This window comes from Palaemon carinicauda, chromosome 36 (assembly GCF_036898095.1).
Source record: "Palaemon carinicauda isolate YSFRI2023 chromosome 36, ASM3689809v2, whole genome shotgun sequence".
Taxonomy (NCBI): Eukaryota; Metazoa; Arthropoda; class Malacostraca; order Decapoda; family Palaemonidae; genus Palaemon; species Palaemon carinicauda.
This window is the reverse complement of record NC_090760.1, coordinates 36,748,063-36,763,636: the sequence shown is the minus strand read 5'-3', so window position 1 is coordinate 36,763,636 and position 15,574 is coordinate 36,748,063. Positions and strand designations below refer to the sequence as shown.

Genomic DNA, 15,574 nt, shown 5'->3' with positions numbered 1-15,574 from the left:
TTTCAAAAAACTTATTCAAGATATAAAATTTTAGATAAGAAAATAAGAAATATAGATTGTGTCTAGTGCCTGAAAATTTTTTCCATAATTTGCTATTTACTGAAATAGGATGGTACATAAGAGTTCTACATCATAAAGTTTTGTGGGTTGCTCGTTCAATTTATTGATCTTGCCATCCATACTAGGAATATCTTTTCAGATTAAGCCAAATATTGTATAAGAACTGTAATGGTTAAGAAAAATACAGTGAAAAGTAATTTTCATTTGACATGCAGTAATCAAGGATTAACCCTTCTTTTATGAAGGAAAGCAGGTGACTGTGATTCTTTGTGTAGAGGCATTCTGGCGCATTTTCCTTTTTACATTTAAGATTTTCCATAGCAATTTGGAAAATATGGTTGTAGAGAAATATGGTATCTGGGAGACACAAGATTGGAAAGTAGATTTAGAATAAATAAAATAGTGTAAGTTAAAATAAAAAAAAAAAAACACGATACAATTCTACTGTCTTAAAGTTAGGTGCTTTTTGTAATATAATCTGATATTGTATTTATCATATTCTTCTTCATCGTCATAACTACATTAGATTAAATTATATTTGATTAGTCAAGTAAAAAGCTTGTTGAGAAATGACTTGAATGTACTATTCTAATTTCAATGAAACTCTTAATAAATTACTTTGAGAAGTGACTGGAACATACTGTACTATTTTAATTGAAACTTTATTTTGAGTCAAATTTCATGACTGTATCTAATTTTTTGTTGTATTTTCTTATTTCAGACCTTTCTTTACCCCCAAGCAATTGTCCTTCTTGGCATCAAAGTTTTGGAAGTACGAGATTCATATTATGAATGAGGATTTAAGATACCATCATCTGTAAGGTTGCCATTGGCAGAAAATTCTTGTACCAAATTAGCGTTATAAATTCTTAAAATTATTATTTAAGTTCAGATTTATTGCATCAGCATTGATATGAGTCTCTGCTCCTCAAAAATACTGTTATGGTACACATTTCTCAACAATGTTCGGAACCATTTCCATTTGAGTAAGTTTTGTGTGAAGATTTTCAGTTCACGCAATTTAATAGAACAGTATTAATTGTCAGCCTTGCAGGTCATATACTCAATGACAATATCTAGTGTTTGATTTGTTAAGGTTACTTTTTACTTGAAGGACTGTTAACTGAAATTTTGAAGTTTTTTAGCTTTCCAATGGAAATCCTATTAAAGGACAGTAACTGTCAAATGTAACATCCTCTGTTGTAGGGAGTTTAGAACTACTTATACAAGCAATTACATATGCTTATGATGTTGATTGATTGATTGATTTAAAGTTTTCAGGCATCCTGACATCTAACTGTTTATGATGTGGTGATCTGTGTAATTATTAGCAGTAGATATTATAATTGTTATTGTTAACAAAATTTCCTGAAGAATCTTGTGGAACAAACCAGGTTGCCATTAATTTTCTGTGCAAACACCAACAGAATACATCCCAAATAATAAAAGTAAATGATAATCAAAGAAACAATACATATGCTAACATAAGTAACAGCATCGGCTAGGAAAACTCGGGCAATTGATCTTTTGTAGTTTAAAGAAAGGGACAAAATTCTCAGGGTGATATCAGTGTGAGGGAGTGGCACCTCAACCTAAAGTGGATGTTGGGGCTCTGGAAATCAAGTAGCTCGTACAAGTTCCAGGTATATGAAGTGAAGAGCTTGACATTCAGCTTGTTGCTTGTCAGAAAATAAGAGATACCACAATACCATAGGACAATAGGCTGAAATGGATTCTGGACATTCCTCAAAATTTCCTTTGAAGATCAAGCAAGAACACAGCAATTTGGATAACCTTGGTGAAGCCAGTAATGATAGTTTTATGTCTGTGGATCCATTAATGGTAGTCAAGACAGAGTTAGAGTCGGAAGAAGAAGTGGATCATTTATGTAGAAATGATTCTGTAGTGAAAGGAGCTTCACTAACTCCATTAAGGAGAGTAAAAACTGAACTAACATCTGAAGAGGAAGTAGAGAATTCATGTGAATTTGATTCTGCAGTGAGTGGAAAATTATCCTTAAATCCATTAGTGGTGGTCAAAATGGAACCGGTTTCTGAATATGATGTGGAGAATTCATCTGAAATTGATTCCGTAGTGAATGAAAAAGTTCCACTAAATCCATTAATGGTAGTCAAGACAGAATTAGGTTCAGAAGATGAAGTGGAAAATTCATCTGAAATTGATTCTGCAGTGATTGAAAAAGTTTCACTAAATCCATTAATGATCGTTAAGACGGAACTGATGCCTGAAAAGAATAGGGAAATGTCATCCAAAATTGATTCCGTAATAAGTACAGAAAATTCACTAAATTGTGAAAAGGAAGTTAGAAAAGAAGTTGATAAAAACCGCAATGGAGAGGAACAACCTTTCAGATGCCCTGACTGTGGTAAAGCATTTTCCCGTAAAAAATATCTTACAAGGCACATGAGTATTCATACAGGGGAGACGCCATTCCCATGCGTGGAGTGTGGGAAAGCCTTTGCCTATAAAAATGATCTTACATGGCATATGAAAATTCACACTGGAGAGAAGCCATTCTCTTGCAGTGAATGTGGAAGAGCCTTTACTTACAAAACTGATCTTACAAAGCATTTGAGAATTCACACTGGAGAGAGGCCATTCAAATGTTCTGTCTGTGCAAAAGCATTTTCTCGTAAAAATCATCTTACAAGTCATATGATGAGTCATACGGGAGAGAAACCATTCCCATGTTGGGAATGTGGGAAAGCTTTTGCTTATAAAGCTGATCATACTAAGCATTTAAGAGTTCACACGGGAGAGAAGCCATTCCCCTGCAGTATATGTATGAAATGCTTTACTTATAAAACTGATCTTACAAAGCATATTAGAATTCATACTGGAGAAAAGCCATTTAGCTGTTCTGATTGTGGGAAAACATTTTCCCGTAAAAATCATCTTACAAGTCATATGATGACTCATACTGGAGAGAAGCCGTATGTTTGCAAAGAATGCGGGAAAGCATTTTCTCAGTCTAGTAATCTGTCAAGACACATGAATAGCCACCATTCAGAAAAGGCAAAAGAGAAGAAGGAAAGCATTACTTCGGAAAAAAAGTGATTTTACTAAGCTCACTAGATAACCATGGGATATAAGGCATTTATGAGCAACATACTGTATAGCTAAAAGTACCATTAAATAAAGAGCATTTAAATATATTAGTGGTTAGAGTTAAAATACTGCAATTTGATCATTCAGACAGGAAGGGAAAGCGTTTCAAAGAAATCTATTACCAAATGATCAAAAACTGTAAATCCAATTCAGTTTTGAAAAGGAGTAAAATCTCTTGAAAATTCTAGGAAGAAGCCTTTTCCTAGTAGTGCTAAGGATACGAATTGAATTTGATACAGTTTAACCCCAAAGGTTGATCTGTGTTAATTTCAGAAAGCCATTACTGTAAATGAGATTAATTCATTCCAAAATGTTAAAAATCTCTTAGGCCTTATTACAGGAATTTTACTGTATTTATGCGAAGGAAATTATACCAAAATTATAAACTATACATAGACGAAATAAATGAAAATCAAATTTCCAATTGTAAGTAGCATTGATAGTCTAATTTATATGGATAGACAGGAGCATACCACTCACTCACTTTGAAATAACCTCTGTTATCAATTATTATTTATATGAAAAAATTCTGTCTTTTATCAATTTTATTTTATATGAATAAAAGTAATAGTAAAAAGTTAAAAACAATGCCATGTAAGAATAAATGTTGTTAGCTGTTTTGCCAGTGTGCATTGTTCTTTCTCAACCTTTGGCCGAGGGGGCTCTGGCAAGTCATGAATGGCTATCAAATTTAAGATAGATATTAGTAGTGCTTCTAAAAAAAAATTTAAAACTTTCTTTAAACAGCTGTTTCTTAAGATGAGAACCATTCAATCTACAGGTTTTCACTGTTACCTTTTAGAGGATGCAAGTTCACTTATCTTATAGAGGATGCAAGTTATAAAAAACAGTGATGAGGAAGTACAGTGTATTCTATAAAAGAGACAACTGCAATTGTGTGCTGTCATTTGGATAACACTACTGCATCCCTTATTGTCATATGTAACTGAGGAAAACCCCATTTTTTCTATATTTAGCAATATTGTAATTGATAAAAAGGCTATTTAAAAGCTCAAGAATTCAATGGAAAGGTATTTTACCTGTTGGTATTAGGGGGATATCATCAACTGAGCCTGTGATGATGCAAGAAAATCTGCAAATGACAAAATTATTACAAGAATTTTTTTTTTATTGAGCTTATGCAATAGAATAATAATGGATGATAGGAACAAATGTAATCTTAGGGCAGATTACAGTGCCTTGAAAAGTTGTTTGACAGGTCTGATTTGGACAAAATACAAATAGACAATATGCAAATATGAATGCTATCTTAGAGGCCCTGTATATATATCTCCTTGCTTTTGCACATGTACTGCAAGATGTAAATAGCAATCCTTCAATGGAATGGAGGAGGCAAATATTTTGCAAAGGAAAATGTTTACATATTTAAAGTAGTCATTTTTTTTTAAATTGTATTTATGCAGATTTTCCTTCTTGAAGGTATTATTTATGCAATATTCCATCTCCATGTCTCTCAAAGTGGAAGAATGAGGAGGCAGACTGAATTTCATTTAAAAGTTCTTCACATCTGATTATGCCTATGATCATTTCAGATGTGAAGGTCTTTAAAGTTTTGATAAATAAATACACAAAAATGCAGGTTTGAGGAACTGAAAATAGGCAGGTGCTAGAAAAAAATGAGAGCATACCTCCATAGATACCTTGGATCACCCTGTGAGTCAAATACGATAGCATGGAAAACAGAAAAGAAAAAGAAGAAATAGTATATTGATTATCATTGATATTGTACATTGCTGTAATCATGACAAAAACCTCATCCATCTAATTATGGAGGATTGAAAAATCACAAGGCAAATTCAGCTTACATTACCTATGTGGCAGAATAGCTTGGCAAATATTTTGCCAATTTATATATGAATTGCCTCACATCCTACCCTGACATTCAGCTTATTGAAAACTCAACCTTGGTTTTTCCATGTGCTATTCATCAGGGAGGAGAGGTTGAATGCTATAACTAACACATCACAAATGTCATCCGGGTAGGATGAAATCGGGTATGAATTTATTAAGCACCTTCCAGAAGCCACTAGGGATTTCCTCAGGAACAGCTTAGATGGCATTTTGAAATCTCATACCTTTCCTAACTCTTGGGAGATGTTTTGGTATTTTTGTGGATAAGCTTGGCAAGAACCCAGAATTGGCTCAGAGCTATAAGTCTATAACTCTCATGTGTGGTATATGGAAGCTATTATATAATTTATAGGGGTGTTATTTTAGAGCAGCTAGCCTCGTTTAGTAATGTAGGAAATGTGTTTCCCTTTAAATAATTTTTAGACATTTACTCAAAAAGTCTGTGTAAGGTCAGGACTTTCTTCTGCCTTATTTACTTTTGAGAAGGGAATCTTCAAATTACTAGGGTGAGTGTTACCATGCTGATGTTAGCCATAATGTTCTTTGAACCACGTTCTACAAGGACCCAATAATCATCCTTTACAGTTGACTTTGCTATCTAGTGCAGTGAATCCATTGTTCCACAAGCTCAGTGTTTATTGGCAATAGGTTAAAATTTTCACCTCGAAGATAAAAACTATCAGATTTTCCCAAACTAGAAAAAAAAACGAAATACAAACCACTCATAGATGATAGTATTTAATGTACCAAACGTGGTGACATGTAATTCTTCTTGGTAATTTTTGTCAAGGAACTAAAATTTAATGTATGTTATGCTAGCCATACTTATGTATCTGTTTGACAAAAAGAAAAATTACGCAAAGGGAACTTTACCAAACCCTTAATATTAAATGTAATTCTATTTATATTATAAGGGAAGGTCTCATTAGATATATAACCAATAGCATAGGTAACACTCCAAGTTACCAGCTTGTACTGATAATTACTTAAGCTCTGGGTAAGAAATTTTATTTTAGCAAAATTTTTAAATGTGAATATCTTAGACTAGTCAGCACTTCAGGCAGAATATATAATTTGTCCTGAAGGATGCAAATCAAATGATGGAGTTTGATGTACTGTTATATCTGGAGATGTTATAATCAAGAAAAATTTATTCTTTTAATATTCTATATCATAAGAAAATGTACGAAGTGTTAGAAGCTGTCAAATGTATTTCAAATTTAGAATGTTTTGGAGAATCTTGTCTTTAGATTCCTGTGTTTTATCATCACTAAAGTAGACAATACCCTATCACTTCTTTTTATAATAATTGCAGAAATTGCCAATTTTACTGCAGTATCAGATGTATAGGGAAAGTTTCTGTTGGCTACAAATAATTTGGCTAAAGAAAGTATGGGATTACACAATTGCTCAATTATAGATATTGCATGAATTTTTAAACACATCATTCATTACAACTTAGAAAATAAGAAAAGATTTGAGGGCTATTATAACTAATAAACCAAAGATTTGAGGGCTATTATAACTAATAAACCCATGTTGAAGACCATTTGACAACCCATTAAGAAATGGAAGTCCTCAAATCTTCCCAATAGAATGTCCTGCATAATTTCAGTGAAGCTACAAATCAGATATGTATGTAAATTTTTGTAAAGGGAAGATGGAAACAAGTGCATCTAACTTGTCAAACAAATAAGATGGAAAAACATTTTTATTCTATAGTGAATACAAACCTTTTTTTCTATATGTGAGAGGTGATTCATTCTGCTCACTGTTGGAACCTAATAAGGTAGGTAGTGAGGGACTAGTGAGTGCTGTTACAACATGGGCAAGCCACTTATGACTTGGCTCTCATCATAAACTGCGATGTGCTTTCTATTCCTTTATCCTTCTCCGTGGGTGAAACTTTCTTTTACTCAATTGTGTGCTTGTGTTGATTGTTATTGTTCACATTTGATAAAATGGATTTTAGGAAAGCTATTTGTAAAATATTCTAGGTAAGATCAATCCATGTTAGAAATTTTCCATCCTTTCCTGAAGATCCCCGCATTCATTGTTTTTGTAGAGGGGTAGTTAGGAAAGGGGCAGGAGGGGGAAGGGTTGAAGCTGTGTGTGTGTATATATAAGTATTATATTCTCTGTTTGCATCTCCCCCATGTTCGGAGTGTAGGGCATGATCTAATTTTTACGGAACAGGGTAGAATGATCAGGAGACATTCTTTAGTGTTGGGAGTAGAGGCGACACTATTTTGGTCTTTTTAGCAATGTTTCAGAGATGGAACTATTGCTTTTGCCCCAAGTCATAGTAGAGGCATCTTTCTTTCTTAGTGTTTCTTTTGCAAGAAGACACTTTTAATTCCTTCTTTCCACAATTCCAAAGGTATATTAGTTAAGAAAGAATCCATTAGGTACTTTTTTCCTGGCAATTTTTATGGTAGTTAAGGCATTACAAATAATTTTTTATAATTTAATATCAATAGAAATAACCAAACATACTCTTGATATAATAGTTTGTAAGATTAAGGAAAGCAAGAATGGGAGGAAAACTGGAGAGGGCAGGTTTGGTTTGTGAATCATCATTATTACGCTAATTTTACTAGATTTTTAAGGCTCTATAATAATAATTAATGAGTGATGTAACATAGGAGACATTATATCCACACAGACTTATTGTTAGGTTTTTTGTTAGAATTTTAAAGAATGCAATATTGTATGCAAAAGGTCATGTATCTCATCTATCTAGCTTATTAATATTTACATCAGCCTAATATGTGGGGCTCATTGGTATATTTTAATGGGGTTTCCATTAAACATGAGATACTCGTATATGAATTAGTTAACTGAAGAAAGTGATAGTTAGTGGAAAATGTAAGATGTAGAAATTTGATATATTGCAACTAGAAGATTTGTTTTTCTCATTATATTGAGAGAAGATGATAGCATAATTATATTTAATGATTTAATTAAAGTTTACAGTATTTTAATCCAGTAATTCCTCGCTATATTGCTGTCCACGTATCATGCCCTTAGTACATTACCAATTGATTTATTTAATATAGCCTATGTAAATTTCTTTATCACTGTTTCCACAGTAGTAAATCACAGGTTTCTTCACCCATTAAGCCTTTATTATTTTTTTTTTTTTTTAGGTAATGTTTTGGTAAAAAATAAGCATTTTCAGGTCTAAAAGTTATTTCTGTAAATTATATGTATCTACCAAGGCACTTCCCCCAATTTTTGGGGATTGCCAGCATAAAAAGAAAAACTGGGCTTTTCTTCCTTTAGCTTCTCCCAACCTGATGAAGGATTCAGCCAATTTTGGTTAGTACTGCCATGGTGCCACAGCCCACCCATCCCCGTTGTCCACTGCAAAGGAAACTTCATATGCCGTATCCCCTACTGCTGCTACCTCAGTGGTTGCCAAGGATTCCAGAGGAAGCAGCAGGGCCTATCAAAACTGTGACACAACTGCTCACCATTCATTCGCTCTTTTGCCTCTCTCACATCTATCCTCCTATCACACAGAGCTTTCTTCTCTCCATCCATCCACCCAAACGTTGACCTTAATCTTCTACTTCTCTCATCAACTCTTGCATTCATCACCTTCAGCAGATAGTCATTTTTCATTCTCTCTACTTGGCCAAACCACCTCAACACATTCATATCCTCTCTAGTTTTTTATTTATTTGTTACACCCATTCCTACCCTGACTACTTCTTTCTTAACCTTATCTAATCGAGATACACCGGCCATACTCCTCATACACTTCATCTCGAGCACATTAAATTTCTGTCTTTCTGTCACTTTCATTCCCCATAATTCCTATCCATATGTCACAGTTGCTACTGTTACTTTCTCATGCAGAACCCTCTTCACATTCGTTCATAACCCTCTATTCTTTACCACTCCCTTACACTGCCTCTAACACTTTACATCCTTCAATCACTCTGGTGTATATCTGCTTCCACTCCACCATTTGTAGAAACATCAGACCCCAAGTAATTAAACTAATCTACTTCCTCAATTAACTCGCCCTTCAATATGACATTCAACCTAGCACCACCCTCCCTTCTTGTGCATCTCATAACCATACTCTTACCCGCATTAACTCTCAACTTTCTTCTCTCACACACCCTCCCAAACTCTGTCACAAATTGATCTAGCTTCTCCCTCAAGTCTACAATCAATAACGTATCATCCACAAACAACACTTGATTCACCTCCCACTCAGTTTCAGTCGTTGACCAAGCACTCGAGCATTCACCTTTCTCACAATTCCATCAACAAACAAATTGGACAACCATGACGACATCACACATTCCTGTCTCAGTCCCACTCTCAATGGAAGCCACTCACACTTCATTTCCTATCCTAACACACACTTTACTGCCTATGTATAAACGCTTCAGTGCTTGCAACAACCTTCCATCAATTCGATGTAAACTCATCATATTCCACATTGCTTCCCTATCAACTCTATCATAAGCTTTCTCCAGATCCATAAATACAACATACATCTTATTTCTCGCATATCTGTCCAAGTGTTAAAATCTGATCCATTCATCCCCTACCTCTTCTAAAACTCCCTTTTACTTTTAAGATTGTTTCCTCTGTTTTATCGTTAATCCTATTAATTAACACTGCCATACACTTCCCCAACCATATCAAACAAACTAGTAACCCTGGAATTACAACACTCGTGCACATCTCCCTTACCTTTGTATAGCAGAACCATGCACACACCCAGTCCACTGGTACCATTGGCATCGTAAAATGTATACTAAACAATCTTGCCAACCATTCAAGTACAGTCACTTCCCCTTCCTTTAACATCTCAGCCCTCACACCATACATACCAAGTGCTTTTCCTCCTCTTATTTCATCTACCGCTCTATTCACTTCCTCTCTTGTAATCTCTCTCCCATTCTCATCTCCCATTACTGGCACTTCAATATCTGCAACAGCAATTATATCTGCCTCCGTATTATCCTCAATATTCAGAAACTTTTCAAAATATTCAAGCCATCTTTTCATTGCCTGCTCTCCTTCCCGCCTTACTCCTTACTTTCTTCACTTCTTTCCAAAACTTCTTATTCTCTTCATACGAACAACCCAATCCCTGGCCCCACCTTCAGCCAGCACCCTCTTTGCCTCAGCTACCACACATTTTACTTCCACATTTTTATCTATATTTTTCTCCACACTATTGCTCTGTAGCTATTCTTCAAGTGCCCTCTTTTTCTGTTCCACTTTCATTTTCATTCCTTTATTCCACCATTCACTACCCTTCCTTATGCTGCCTCCAATAATCCTCTTGCCACACACACCACCTGAAAACCCAACAAAGCTTTCTTTTACTGACTTCCACTCCTCCTCTAGATCAATAGTCTTTCCTCCTTTCACTTTGTCACATGCCACTTCCAATCTTTCTTGATATTCACTTTTATCTGGTTTTTCTCAGCTCTTCAACCTTCACTACCTCCCTTTTACATGCCCCACTCTATTTCGCCACTCTTGCTATAACTAATTTTCCTTCAACCAAAAATTGATCAGACATACCGTTAGCCATACCCCTAAAAACTTGAACATCTTTCAATCTTCCAAACATCCTTCTTGTTATCAACACATAATCCATTAAAGCCCTTTCTACCACTCTTCCATTTACCACTCTTGCCCATATAAATTAATCAATAAGAATACAAGACAGTTGGACCCTGATATCCACTGGTTTGATCTTTGTGGATTCGGTCGTTCGTGATACAGAGAACCGCATAACATGCTGTATTAAATAAAAAAATCACCTATTCGCAGTTTCGTGATAATTACTCTTGCTGGCCGACATTTTCAAACCAACCCCGAAAAGCAGAAAAGCCCAATTTTATAGCTAACACATGTAAACTATAAAACCTTTGTACAGTAATTCTGATATATTAATAAGAATTATTAAAAGACATCCTGTCATCCATTATGTTTTAAGTAATATATGATGTACAGTATATGTAATATATAATGCTGATGAAAAATATAAATATGCATTACAGTCATAAGATGAGTCTCTCTCTCTCTCTCTCTCTCTCTCTCTCTCTTCTCTCTCTCTCTCTCTCTCTCTCTCTCTCTCTCTCTCTCTCTCTCTCTCTCTCTCTCTCTCCCTATAAAAAAATGTATAAGTTTAGAAATTGAATTATTTTTATTTGATTATTTATAATTGAATAATTCTCTATTAGAAGAATTGTTTTAATAAAGAAAAATAAGGAAATTGGAAATTGTATAGAATTATCAGTACCTTTTTTATATGTTAACAAAAATGTAAACTTTTCAATAAATAGATCTTTTTGAAATTACCATTACTGATATGAAATTTTTTGTTATTATAATTATCTAAATTTTTTAAAATGGGACATAATGCACTAGACTAAACAGGAAATTCATTTCCACCCTAAAATTCCCATAGCTTCTTTGAAGATTTTTTTTTTAGTTTGATTTGGTAATAGTTTTTGTTTTTACTGTTTTTTTTTCAGATTATTTAAGAAAAACTAATAGAGTTTGAGGATAGGGAGCCTTGAATCTATTGCTAGGGGATACACGAGTTATTTGGTTGGTTTAATCAAAGGGAAATCAAGATGTATGGATTATGATGAATATGTAGAGGTTGGATCTCTTACCCAAGCAGAGTTCGAATTACCAGGACTTGCTGATTAACACAGCAGTCACAAAAATCTTCCCATCAGACTCTCACATCAAAATGTTCAGGGAGGTAGCACTAAAGTTTCTAGATATATAGTGGCAGTCTCCTCATCCTAAGACAGAAACTTCTCCCTTTTGTTATCTATCTAATTTTGTTAAGTTTCTATGAATATTCCAGCACACATGCTGAATTATCTCATACATAATGAACTCTAGTTTGTATAATAACAAACACTTTATCTTTTAAATAAGTGTTTTTAATAGACTGTTAGCTTCTGAATAAGAAGGTAAGAGCTACCTCCCTTCACGGCAGTGAGGCATGTACTAGTGAATAATTGTATTAAAAATTTTATGTTTATGAAGAAAATTATACTTGCCACAAAATATTTATTAAAGTACTTGATTTTTAATTGGAGTTTTGGTTTTATAATTCAATATATACTTTACTACTTTGATTTTAAAGCTATAAATGGGGAAAAATTTTCCAGTATTTGGCTTTTCAGCTGAAATCTGATTCATTCATTCATTTCCAAGGGTATAATATAGCCGTTAAAGTTGCTCCTCCTAAATTTGATGCAATTGTGATTTCCCATGGCTTTTTAGATTTGGAATGGTTTATGCAAAGATTTTTAATGCCTATGTTTATGTAAATAGATATTTAGCATCTGAGGTGAAAATTTTCTTTTATTGTCAGAAATATCATAAAACTGTACATTGAAAAGTATTTGGTGGCTAGTTTTAAGCTCATACTTACTTATTTATTTACTTAGCTTTCTCCACCTCACACTCATCTCATCCATCGCTGGCATATTTGCTAGTATTGCAAGACTTCCAACTTAGACTGAGTGATCCTGCATTCTTCTTGGTGTGGTGACATGACCAACATTAGAGTTGTACTTTTTTTTTGTCTCATGGTGTTTCATCAGTTGTAAAGATTCTTTGTCCTTCCTTTACCTCCCCTTGAGAAGACATTTTGTTTAATAAAGTTGCATAATGAGCAGTGTGAAGAGCATATTTTTAGTATAAATTGTATGTTTTGTATCAACAAGCTGTAATATTTCTTCATGTTATATTTTATCTTATCTCCAACGATTTGTAAGATGTATATATTTTTTTGTAGTCCACTTACCTATTGAATAATGAATTAATAGGCAATAGTTTTGTATGTAGTAGTCAAAGTTTCTGTAAATATGTTTTTATTTTGTCATGGTAACAGGAAACTTATGTAACTAAATGGATTAAGACTGTACTTCAATGAATAATTGATTAAGACTGTACTTCAATGAATTATTAACTGGTCTTTTCAGCACAGATATTCTTAAGCTGTCTGATATTATATATTTGTATGAAATTAATATGTATTTTAAGATTATTATTTATCCCTTTTATTCTTAAAAAAATGTGCACGGTTAGTCTTTGTACGCTTCCATTGTAATAGATAATGCTTCGGTTGTGTTTGAGATTTTTCAATGAATTTTTGAACACTTGCTTTTTTGTACAGTGCTCTCAAGTCACAACTGTGACTTTCTCTGTAATTGTTGATTTTGATAGAATTACTGAAGACAGCAAGTCCCTGAAAAATTATATTATTCTCTAGAAATAGATGTAGGAATTCCTGATACATTTAAAGGCTATCTCCACTAATGTTAGCAATACTGGCAGACTGAAAACAGTGGAGGATAGAGGCTTTGGGTTATAAGCTGAATACCTAAGTTATTTATGTTGGACTTCAAGAACTTTTCAACCAAGAACTCAGTTTCGGAACGCATCTCGTTCGTACATGAGGGACTTGACTGCTTTTATATGAAAGATTACAATTGTATTCTAGAACTTTCAATTAATTATATTCATAGCTAATTTTGATTTTCCTTCTTTGCTTACATCCTTCAATTGTTTGTTTATTTTCAGAAGAGAATCTGCTTTTAGATTTATAACATACTTTACTCAGCACTGATTGCATATGTTTAAAAAAAAAAAATATTTCATTGAGCATTTATACTATTCCCAGCTGGAAGGATGTCATTGTTCACATTCTGAGTGATATAGAAATGTACTGGCTCCTATTATGGGAGTTTCAAATTTTATTATCCTAACCTGGGAATATATAATATTGAACAGTGATTTGACTTACAATTTTAAAAGTACTCCTGTCCAGTAAGAAATGTTGAAATATGATAAAAGCTGTGCTAAGTTGTAGGTACTAAATTGCAAAAGAATATATTTGAATTAATGGAGTTTGATAGAGCAAAACACGAGAAATGACTGATATTAAAAACGTGGAATTTGGAACGATTTCACTTGAACAAAGGTCTCTCAATTTATACCAAGCACAAATATCATACAAACATCACCAACCTTTACACAGTATAAAGCATAATATTACTCTTCAAGAAATTAATGTAGAGTTATTTTTCACTCAATGACAGTATTATTCCTAACACCAGGTCGATTAGTGAGTAGCCCCTTTGAACAAGTTTTAGGAATACTGAAGTAAAACAGGGGGTCACCTCTTAATTGTTGGTTAATTCCCTGGAAAAATAGTCAATGTAATTTTGATTTTTATATGAAATATTTGTATTATAAAGAATAAAACTGTTCATATGCCTGTGCATTTGAGTTGCTGATCTCATGGACTATATTTGCTGTAGCTACATAACTACCAAGGTATCTAACATTTTCTAGCTCAGTATTAAGTAAAATTACACTTGATTAATATATGCAATTAACAATGGCATTAGGACCCTACAAGCCCGTTAGTAAGTGAATTTGTTGTTACTTAACCTCCCTTTCTTGCTTTACATCTCAAGTGTGTAATTTCCCAATCATGAAAAGGTGATCTTATACTAATATTAGTGAATTCATTCCTTTATTGACAGAAAAAAGTAGTTTCCGGGAAGAGTGTGTCACTTCCTCATCCTCATCAAAAGGAATTTTATGATGAAAAAACATCTGACATAAAACATTGCATATGTTCCCACGTGTTTCCCTGATAAAAGTGGTTATTAAAAGCACTTAACCTTAGATTTTCGGGTTTGGTGTTGTTTTCTTCTAAAATACCAAAAACATTGTTAACATAACGATAGCAAACAGTTTGGGAGGACCACACTGACGTTTTTGGTATAGCCATGGGTAATCCTTTATTCCCTCTTTTATGCATATATATATATATATATATATATATATATATATATATATATATATATATATATATATATATATATATATATATATATATATATATATTATATATATGGAGTTATTTTAATCTAGGTTAATTCTTTCAGTGTAGTTTTCTCAAATTGTTTGGTATCGTCATGCTGACGATGTTTTAAGTACTTTGGAAGAAAATTTTAATCTTGACGGTTTTGTTTCAATCATCAATTCATTGGTATCGTCTATAAAATTTGCTATAGAAAATGAAGAAAATAACTCATTTAATAATTAGACAAGCAGATCAATTTAAGTTTTCCATACACTGTATAGAAAGCCTACCAATAACTTTTCACATATACATTTCTACTCTGGCCACTCTAAAAATATAAAGTACAGTGAACCCTCGCTACTTCGCGGTTCGACCATTGCGGATTCACCACTTCGCGGATTTTTTCCATAACCTATATATATACAGTAATATATATATATATATGTATGCATGTATTTATGTATATATGTAGGTATGTATATGTGTATACATATAAATATATATATATATATATATATATATATATATATACACACACACACACACACACATATATATATATATATATATATATATATATATATATATATATATATATATATATATATCTAAAGTAGGAAGATGTGA

At 33.2% G+C, this 15,574-nt stretch overlaps 1 protein-coding gene across 3 annotated transcripts in view; it reads left to right on the top strand.

The window, feature by feature from the left end:
* Positions 1-8,672, top strand: part of LOC137628815 (zinc finger protein OZF-like) — a 254,538-nt gene extending 245,866 nt beyond the window's left edge. For all 3 annotated transcript variants that reach the window (XM_068360054.1, XM_068360056.1, XM_068360055.1), the window contains one exon: positions 782-8,672. In XM_068360054.1, the coding sequence (XP_068216155.1) occupies positions 1,789-3,138 (1,350 nt within the window). In that variant the 5' untranslated portion in view covers positions 782-1,788 and the 3' untranslated portion in view covers positions 3,139-8,672. The remainder of the gene's footprint in view (positions 1-781) is intronic.
* The last annotated feature ends 6,902 nt before the right edge of the window (positions 8,673-15,574 follow it).